Source organism: Phoenix dactylifera, unplaced genomic scaffold, assembly GCF_009389715.1.
Source record: "Phoenix dactylifera cultivar Barhee BC4 unplaced genomic scaffold, palm_55x_up_171113_PBpolish2nd_filt_p 000799F, whole genome shotgun sequence".
Classification (NCBI taxonomy): Eukaryota; Viridiplantae; Streptophyta; class Magnoliopsida; order Arecales; family Arecaceae; genus Phoenix; species Phoenix dactylifera.
This window is the reverse complement of record NW_024068166.1, coordinates 18,811-29,238: the sequence shown is the minus strand read 5'-3', so window position 1 is coordinate 29,238 and position 10,428 is coordinate 18,811. Positions and strand designations below refer to the sequence as shown.

The window sequence follows — 10,428 nt, the reverse complement described above, 5'->3', positions numbered from 1 at the left end:
ACACACTAATGCTTGAGTTATGGACGAGAACCTACATAATCTCATCCCCAAAAGGAGCAACTCTCGAACCCCCGGTGATTATCAGTCTATAAGCCTATGCAACACAGTGTACAAAATTGTAGCCGAAATTCTGGCTAATAAATTAAAATTGTTATTTCCTACTATGATCTCTACCAAGCAGAAGCCTTCATTCGGCGGCGCAATGTAGATGACAATATTTTGCTGGCCCAAGAAGTTATGCATACTCTTGAAAGAGCTCCCCCCACTAAAGGATTAGTGGCAGTGAAATTGGATATGGAGCAGGTGTTTGATCTGGTGTGTTGGCCATTTCTATTTAACGCCTTGACCCAATTTGGATCCCAATCTACATTTATTTCCTAGATGCAAGCATGCATACTAGAGCCCTTGTTTGCATTGCTTCGGAATGTGTCTCCAACTCAATGGTTTCACCTTTCTCTAGGGCTTCGTCAGGGGTGCCCATGTCACCATATTTATTCATTATCTTCTAAGGTTCTATCAAGGCTCCTAAATTATACAGTCTAGAACAGCATTATAAGAGCATTTTAATTGCCTAGAGGGGGCCCAACAGTGTCGCACATCTTCTTTGCTAATGATTGCTTACTAGTGGCCAAGGCCATCATGAAATATGTAAGCTTACCTTAAGTAATTATTAATGCATATTGCTGTCTGTGGAAATCATAAATGAAGATAATCATGGCTGTCTTGACTTCTACTAAAGCTCAAATCTGACGAATCCTCTTAATAAATGAAAACATTGGAGCCTGGAGATAATGTTCCTCTATCGGGATGATCCTTAAAGTCTAAGGCTTTCAGCTTTCTCAAGGAAAAGATGACTACCAGGATTGCAAGTTGGCAGTGGAAGGCCCTATCATTGGCAGGTAGGGCAACCTTTCTCCAATCGGTGCTCCCATCCATTCCTCTGTATTGCTTATTGTGTATCCATGTGCCGACGGGTTTCCTAGATAAATTAGAAAAGGTGCATCGGGCATTTCTTTAGGGGCATGATACAGATTAAAAGAAGGTACGTCATATAACTTGGGAAACAGTATGCCAGCCTAGGAATCAAGGAGGATTAAGACTATCCTCTTTACAAACAAGGAGGACAGCTTTTCTATGTAAGCTAGCTGCTCAACTTACTATCAATCCCAACTCCCTTTAGGCCAAATTTGTTTCAGCCAAAGATCGGCTCAATGGCTCCTAGGCATCTTATACAAAACCCCGACATAGTTCCATTATGTAGAAAAAAAATCTGTGAACGAGGGCAAATCATCCAGAACCAAAGCATTTGACTGATTGGAAATGGGAAATCAATCGATATTCTAAATGATCCTTGGATTACTACCACCTCGATCATACAATGGCCTACTTTTATCAATATGAACTACCTGAGGGCCGATTTGCAAGTTAGTGAATTGATATTACCATCTAGAAGATGGAATCTGGACATGTTGTCTAATTTATTCCCACCTGAGATGATGAACCAGATGAGTAGTGTGCCTATAGCGCATGAAGATTGGTCTGATTAGCTAGTGTGGGGCCGTACCCAAATAAGCCACATCACCCTCAAAAAACGTATATCCCCTAATCAAGAAACCTCAGTTGGTAAATAATCCGTGTCTAACAGGGCTGTGGTCCTTGGCTGTGCCTATGCGGGTCAAATACTCTTGGTGGAAATTGTTCTGGAATAGATTGCCTTGTAAAGAGCTGCTTGCTAGAAGAGGAAATATTTACATGCCTTTTTGCACAGAGATGTTGGAATCGATTGAGAAGTGTGTCAACAATTGGATCTGTGCCAACTTCTTTGCTGATCATGGTGGATTTCATATCTGCTGCCGGGGAGCACCGATCCTTAGTGACAATACTTAGTTGATTTATTCAGCTTAAAATGAACGAATCTTCCAAAACATTACTCAGCCCCCTGCACTACTTGTAAGAAGGACCTTCATCTACCTCATTGGAAATGAGGACACTGCTAGCCAAAGCATCTATAAGATTCCGTCCAGGAACTGGGGAAGTAGCAAGCTGATGAATATCTACCCCCTCCCTCTAGAGTCTTAAAAGTGAACTTGGATGCAGCAGTAACAGAAGGAAAAGCAGCTGTTGGATTTATTATCAGGGATAGTGCTGGTAAACTTATCTGAGCTGGTGGTAAGGCTTTAATGCATTCTTCAGTCCATTATGCTGAGCTTGTGGCAGCTTGGCTGGGAATGCGCACTGCTGTGATTGATATGCAAGCACCAGCAGAGTGGCTGGGAGGGTACTCTAGCACTGTAACATCATGGATTGTTAATTCTTCTTTAGGCAGGTCATTGAAGGTACCGCTACTGGAAGATATCCTCAAATGGAGATAAAATCTATACAGCATCTCACTCATCGTGGTTTGTAGCAGGTGTGAACTGGTGTGTCTGTTATATATTAATATCTGTTATATATTAGGAGACCAAAGCCGACACGATAGACCGATCAATCAAAGCTCACCACAAAGCCCACAATCAACTAGTCAAAGCCTGCCAAATGGCTAGCCCAGAGACATGGAGAGAGTTCTTTGAATTTCAAAATCTCTTCTTAGCTAGCGACTTCTCGACCATGATCGCGAGCGATTTTCTTAGCCATATAGGCAAAATACACGGAGCGTGATGCGTGAGCGAAACATCCATGCATGAACTTCAAAATGTGTGATGGGTTACCAAATACAGCCGATCTACATGCCTAAATTCTATGATGATGGGCACTATACCTCGCCTATACAAACTAATCCTAGAGACCCTCTAGGTAAGTGCTCTCGAGCCTTCATATGCCTTTGTACCATTGCTTTGTCGCCCTTATAACACCTTCGTTGTTCACTAAGAGTCTAGCTGACTTAGGCATTGGAGGTTCCCTCATTGGACAATCTTCGGCAAGAGGACTTCTTTGCATTTACTATTTCAGGTTGGATCTAGCATAGAATGACCGATATTGGAGCCGTCGCCAACTGAGCACATCGACCACCACTTCACGACCTCGGACGCATATTGTGACCTTCTTCTAACTTCTACAATCTAAACAGTTAATCGTCGAGCCCAGCCCTCTAACAAGTCAGCCATCTCGGCACCTTGGTCGAATCCATTCCAGTGGCAGCAGCATCTAAAGATGAGATTATAATGTTATCTTGGGGTGGCCAGTTTGTGCCAAAGCATCCATTATATGGCTAATTGGAGAGAAGCCAAGCTCCAAGTAGATGGCTCGTATTAACATCTCTCAAAGCAAACCTAAAGATATTTGACACTCACTTGGAAGGACAAATTTTAGTTAGATGTTTCGATGATACTGTTGTATAAGCCACATGTATAACATCACATATCTTGCAAAACTCTAGTTTGTATGTTACTCTCATGAATCTGAGTAACCAATAAAGCTAACTTGTTAACTAGTGAAGTTTATTTTGCAGGAATTTGAGTATTTGTTCTTTGATTTTTTTCTGGTCTGGTTGTAATTGTGTCATCTGCTGTTCCTGCTTATACACAACCAATTGCAAAAGATCAAATAGCATCAGACATCCAGAGCACAAGATCAAGAGCAATATTGTATTCATTACCAGTAATCGCCACAGGAACAAGTTCCATCCTTGAAATGGTGGAAGCGGATTCGATCTCTTACAATTATCTCACGACCATAAACCTTTGAGATCAATTTCGTGGCAAGATGACAGTCCTCACATGCGCGAAGATTTTTCACGACTCTTATAGTCTTGCGAGGACCAGTATTGATCAATCCAAATGCAATTGCCAGCTTCTCACTATGATGACACAGTGCTCTTCTCTTATCCTCTTCACTGATGTCAAGCAAGACATGGTTGGTTTTCGGCACATAACCCTCAGCCTTCAATCTCATGGATATGTCATCCAACATAGCACAGATCTCTTTAGCCTGAGGATGTGCAGTGCATCCAGCGATAAATTCATGCACCACATTGTTGATTTCAATGGAACTACAACCTGGGGTCTTTAATACTCCTCTATCCTTCATGAATCTCCTCACCTTGGCCACATCAATCCATCGTTGCTTCGAAGCATATATGTTGGACATTAGAACATAGTTCCCATCATTGAATGGCTCCAATTCGACAAGGTGTTCCATCACTGTCTCAGCCATCTCAACATTAGCATGAGTAGCACAACAATGAAGCAATGTCCCCCACACCACTCCATTTGGTTCCATTGGCATTCCGAGGACAACATCATAAGCATCATTGAGAAGACCCGCCCTTCCTAAAAGATCCACCAAGCAGCCGTAATGCTTGATATTAGGTTTAATTCCAAACTCCATCTCCATTGAATAGAAATAATCTTTACCCTTCTCTACCAAGCCTGAATGCACACAAGCTGACAACACTGCAATAAGCGTTATGTCATCTGGTCTCATTCCTACTCTTTGCATCTCTGAAAATCTCTCAAGTGCCTTCTCCCCCAAACCATGCCTGGCAAGGCCACCGATCATCGCATTCCACGTAAAGATGGCTCTTTCGGGCAAACTTCCGAACACCCATGCTGCTTTCCCAATGTGCCCACACTTTGCATACATGTCTACAAGAGCGGTACCGAGAGTGGGATTCATGACAATCACATTCCTCTCGATATGGTTGTGCACCCACTTACCCATCTCATAAGCTCCGAGATTGGCGCAAGCCGAGAGCACGTCAACCAGTGTCATCTCATTTGGTTCGACATCCGAAGCATGCATCTGATGGAACAAAGCTAATCCATCGTCATACCTCTCATGCCGCACGTAGCCGGTGACCATTGCGGTCCAGGAAACCACATTCCTCTCAGGCATTCTGTCAAACGCCCGCCGAGCGCATTCGAGCTCCCCGAAGTTGGAATAGAAAGTAACAAGTGAAGTTTGTGCATGCACATTGGATCCCAGATCTCCACTTTTTATGATGAGCGAGTGCACTCCCTTCCCTTGGGCAAGGGAGGTGCAAGCCCTTAGGAGGAACGGGTAGGTGAAGCTATCGGGCCTGGTACCACGGTTCCGCATTTGGACATAAGTATGGATCCCTTTGTGCCCATCACCGCCTAGGCTGTAACCTCTGATCATGGTATTGTAGACAAATGTCGATGGCTGGGGCATTTCTTCAAATACTTCACGGGCGTAGTCCATGTGGGCCGAGTTTACTAGGGATTCGATTAGTTTGGCAAGGGAGAAATGGGTCTCCACAGATGGGATTTTGATGATGTTGGCGTGGATTTGCTGGAATTCTTTCGGATGCGTGCATCTTGTGAGCAGCAAAATATTCGAATATGGGCGATACGAGGGCTGGGGATTTGGAGCTGGTGGGAATTTGATGGGATTAAGGAGATGGGTTGTGGGATCTGTTGCTATGGTAGTGTTCATGTGTCACGAGGAATCAGGGCCGAAAGCTACGGAGGGAATAACGAATAGGTCGAGAAAGGTAGGGGAGGGGATTTGATTCAGTTACTTGGGGGCGTCCATGAACGTTTAAGATCGTTAAATTTCGTTACTATCTACTTATATCGGAGAGTCTACCTGGCACCCTTTTTCCCGATTAGATCGTATGTCGGTCTGTTGAAGCTATTGGATGTTCTACGTGGCGGCATGCAAGGGGCATCATATTATCCTCACTGTAGCAAGCCGTGTGTCAATGACCTTTAAAGTTGCATTGCGCTGAAAGGCCGATCCACTGAGCCAGGAATTTTTAGCCGAAGAGAAGGGTGGGAGGCGTCGCATGTTGTCGATGTCCGACAGGTTGCGATGAAAAGAGTAGCGAGCGGTTGACCTAGGTCGAAATGTATGTGTCCAGCTTTAAAAGAAGGGAGAAAACAATATTATCATTCCAAGCGTGAGGTGGTGGTATGCACGATCTCCGCTTCCCAATTTTGATCAGGTAATAGATGTCCGTTGATGCAGAAGTAAGAGCTCAAACATGAGGCATGGATAGAGATTGAGTTCTCTTCTTGGTCATGCACCGAATTATATTGGATCTAAAAATTTCAGCACCAAAACATATTGGATTCAAGAGTTTCAGCACCAAAACACATTGGACCTAAAAGTTCCAGCGCCAAACTACATTGGATCTAAGAGTTTCAACACCAAATTACATTGAGTCCATGTGGCATTGAAGAGTCCTAATTTATTAAGAGTCTTGAATTAATAATTTGGGTCCAACATTGGGCGTGTTCAATGTTACATTGAGTCCAGAATTTGGGTCCAACATTGGGTGTGTCCAATGTTACATTAAGTCCAGAGTTAGAAAGAGTCTTTGATTATTTATTGGTTTGTTGACCTGCTATAAAAGAATCTGAATTTAGGATGGAATTGGTGTACGTGAAGACTTTTTGTGGCGTGCGTGAAGCCCTTATGGGCGTGCGCAACTAAGAATCCAAGTTTATTTGGAGTCTTATGTGATGAGTCCATATATCATTTGGGAAGAGTCTTAGTTGATTTGGACTCTATTTCTATGTGCCATGAAGAGTCCTAACCGAGTAGGAGTCTCATTTAATTTGTGGTTGAATTAGTCAAATGTTTGAAAAAGATCCTGTTTAGTTGGAGTCCTAAAATTCTGGTTGTAAGAATCCTAATTTTCCAACATTCTATATAAAGGGAAGGTTGAAGAATAAAATTCAGAATGCAATTGATTTGAGTTTAGAAGAATTGAGAGTGATTCTCCTTCTCCTAAGAGTGTGACGCTCCATTCCCTTTCCTTGGTTAGATGCCAAGCCTTTGGTAGAAGTTGGTGAAGATGAGACTCTTCTTTTTTCACGCCAACTCTTGGATTTGAGTAAGAGTGAGACTCTCTTATCCAAATCCACAGTTATCCTCCTATTCTCACGCCATCCTTTCCTTACACTTCAGCATTCCCTTCCCATTCCTCACGCCAAAATTTATTTCTTATGCCATATCTTTTTCTTAATTAAGAGTCCTAGTAAAATAAGGATTCCTCCCCTTTTCTCATGCCATCTTAGTATTTTTTTCTCTCACGTCATATTCCATATCCCACATTCCCCTAGAGTCCTAGTCCCATTAAAATTCCTAATCCTTATCCACGTTATCAACTCATCACGCCTCTAATCCAATCAAACTTTGGGTCCCAACCAATTCCCAACCCTCTCACAAACGAGTCAAGTCCCATCCTCATTCGGCCAACCCTATTGAACCCAATTGCACTCTAAATTAGCTATCATCCCATCACTTTCTTCCTTCATCCGCAAGAAAAAAACCTTAGCCACCATTGAAGAAAAAGAAAAGAGAGAGAATCAGCCGCCAGCATCCTCAAGTTCCACCTCCTCCCCATCCCTACCTATGTCATCCACCCTCCAAAACTTTATTAAAAAAAGAATAAAAAAGAGAGTAAGGGATGTTAAACTTTTTTTTTTTTCTCTATGCATTGTTGGGTGAGGCATGTGGGCCAAGCATGGAAAAAGTATATTTCCACCCCAATCTATGCGCTTTACCATAGGTTGTGCCTGCTATGTGGCAATCCATATTCGAATGAGAAGGAGGGAAAAGATCAAAAGTCTCCACCATAGTCTCATCTCTATTAAAAGGTTCGGGTCAAGTTGAAGGAGTGGAGGTAGAGGTCAATGCCTCCGCCACAGCACCATACCCATCAGCTCTATTTGAGGTGGTAATTGGGAATGGCTGCAGGCACATCACCATAACCAGATTTGGTGGAAGCATACTTTGGTAGGCATTGCCACCCCTATTTCTTTTTCTCCGCATGGTGGCTCTATCCCTCATCGTGTGCTTGCTCCTCTACAACCTTATGGAAGTATTCTTTGATCCTAATCCATAGGTCCCACCTCTCCTTGAGTTCCTTTTCACCTTCCTTTTCGCCTTCCCTTTGCCTTGACTTATGTGCACATGGGGCCTTGCTACCAAGGGGAAACCTTCCTCTTCCCACGACCCCTTATATAAGAAAAGGCGTTCGAAAGCAGTGGAAAGAGAGAAAAAAAAGGTATGGGTCAAATCCATTGTAGGATAGGAGAGACAGGGAAGGTTTGGTAGGGTGGGAAAGCAAGACAAATGTGGGAAGAGAAAGAATCGATTAAAAGAGTATAGAGAGGTCTAGAGGAGGGGGGAGCAGAGAGAGGGCACAAATGGGGCTATTGTTCTATCCGTTAGTGGGCATATTGTTGCCTAGCTATACAACTCGAAGGGGGTGAATTAGGTCATAAAAATTTTAATAATAATGTGCAATAAAAGATTTCGATTTTTAATATACGTGTAAAGTGAGAAAGTAAACAAGATATAAAATTTTATAGTGGTTCGGTGCCAAAACTCTGCACCTACGTCCACTCCGCAAGACACCCTTCTTGAAAATTTTACTATAATCTATTCAAAGATTACAACCTGATTGTTTTACATGGGTTAACAGTCAACCTAGTTGATATTCAATGGTAATCAACCAATACCACCCCTTATTAAAGTCATTCCTACGCTTAATAAGAATACAACACAATATTTCCAAGTTTCAAGCTTTGAAAATTGTTACAATCAACAAAAAGGGAATACAAGATAATTGACTCTTTTAAGACCAGAAGATCAGTCATTGAAGCTCGTGAGAAATCACTTGTTGAACTTGATGTGGGCTTGAAGGCTTTGCAATTTCTTCTCTTAGGTGTGGTGGATGTACTCTTTAATGCTCACACTAAATGCTTCTTCTTTTTCTTGTTTTTCACTTCCTCTACTTTTCTTCAAATGTTTCAAAGCATTTATAACTTGAAAAACCATTGGAGGGCCATTTCTAGCCATTGAAGGGGCTAAAATAGTCATTAAAAATGAATATGGCCATTCTTTTTTTGCCAAAAAACTAGTCGTTACTGTTGTTAGATGCAGACAGGTGACTTGACTTCTTTAAGGGTCAATTCTTGATTTTCAGTTGTTGACTCTTTTTCTTCAAGGGTCGACCCAAGAAAATGCTCATTTTTATTGCATTCTATCTTTTTTCTATGGTCATTATGAGGTTGACATGTGTAACTCTAGAATCGACTCAAGTTTACCTACACTGACTTATGATCCACTAGGGTCGACTCGCAAAAAGGGTGATTTTACTACTTTCTATCTTTTGTTTGCGGCCACTCTAGGGTGGATTCGACTTGTGATGGGTCGACTTGTGCTTGGCAGGAATCGACTCGTGATTCTCCAAGATTGACTCCTAAATTTCTAGTTTTTCACTCATTTCTATCTTTTGCCTGAGATTGTTCTAGAGTCAACTAGATTGATCCACAGGTCAACTCATAAAAGCGTGCTAGTCTTCTTCATTGTGCTAGGTTCGACTCCTAAAACCATCCAAAATTGAAGTCTTCTATTTAAGCATGTGGGCATTCAAGCTCCTAGTATCTTGGGGTTGACTCTGTTTACACAAAACTTCATAATCTCGACTTACATCCTTCTCACCTTGAGTATTTTGAATTGAGATTAACTTGGCTTCCTGTGAATATTCTTGTACACTCCAAACATATGATTAGTGAACTTTTTACTAAAATATTTTGTATCATCAAAATCAAATCTTTTGGGTCAATAATCTTCCCTTTTTTTATTATGACAAAACCTTTGAGTATTAATAGAAAATAGTGTTGTTCAAAAATAAAAAGATAACACATTTTTCCTTGTTGACGTTTTCAATACTACATTATTACCATGTTTATCATGTCCAAAAATTCATGATATTCCTTAATTGCTCTTGATGACAATCTAGAAATTCATGATATTTCTTAATTGTTCTTGATGACATTCCTTCTACATGAATAGCATTTCAATATCTACCGATACATGTTTTCTTAATATTTTGCATCTTCATAGCATCTTTGCCATTATCAAAAAGACAAGGTGATGATCAACACAAACATGATCAATTTAGAGCCAATAGAGTGAAATCAATTTGATCAAGAGAGGTTTAATAAAAATCTAAGGCTTTTGAGATGCTGCCCAGAGATGGTCACCCAAGAGGAGGGTGAATTGGGTGTCTTAAAAACTTTTTGACTATTTAAAAGTAAAACACACAAATATAAGAGCTAAAGCAAGAATAAAGCTATGAAGACAACCAATCGCAAACACAGGCTTTTATAGTGGTTCGGAGCCTCCACTGCTCCTACATCCACTCCCCAAAGCACCTTTGGGAATTTCCACTATAATCCACGATTACAGTACGGTAGTTTTGCGAGTTCACTACCCAACTCGTTGTTTTACACCGGGCTCACAACAAACCCTAAAACCCCCAATTTAACCTAGGCTTGGGACGCCTTTCCCTTGTTCCAAGTCCCTTGACTGGAACAAGCACAATGTTAGAAGAGTTTTACAAACAATTGGAAAGCTCTAAATAAGCAAATATGACAATGATAAACAATAGAACCTGGAAGAATCCTTTTGCCGTTGGAAGCGTGGGAAATGGTGATTCTTCCGATGTGG

General features: G+C 41.6%; 1 protein-coding gene across 1 annotated transcript; it reads right to left on the bottom strand.

The window, feature by feature from the left end:
- Positions 1-3,591: 3,591 nt before the first annotated feature.
- Positions 3,592-5,160, bottom strand: LOC103698223 (pentatricopeptide repeat-containing protein At5g66520-like). The gene has a single exon (XM_008780213.4). The coding sequence runs from the start codon at positions 5,158-5,160 to the stop codon at positions 3,592-3,594; it is 1,569 nt and encodes a 522-aa protein (XP_008778435.3).
- Between the last annotated feature and the right edge of the window lie 5,268 nt (positions 5,161-10,428).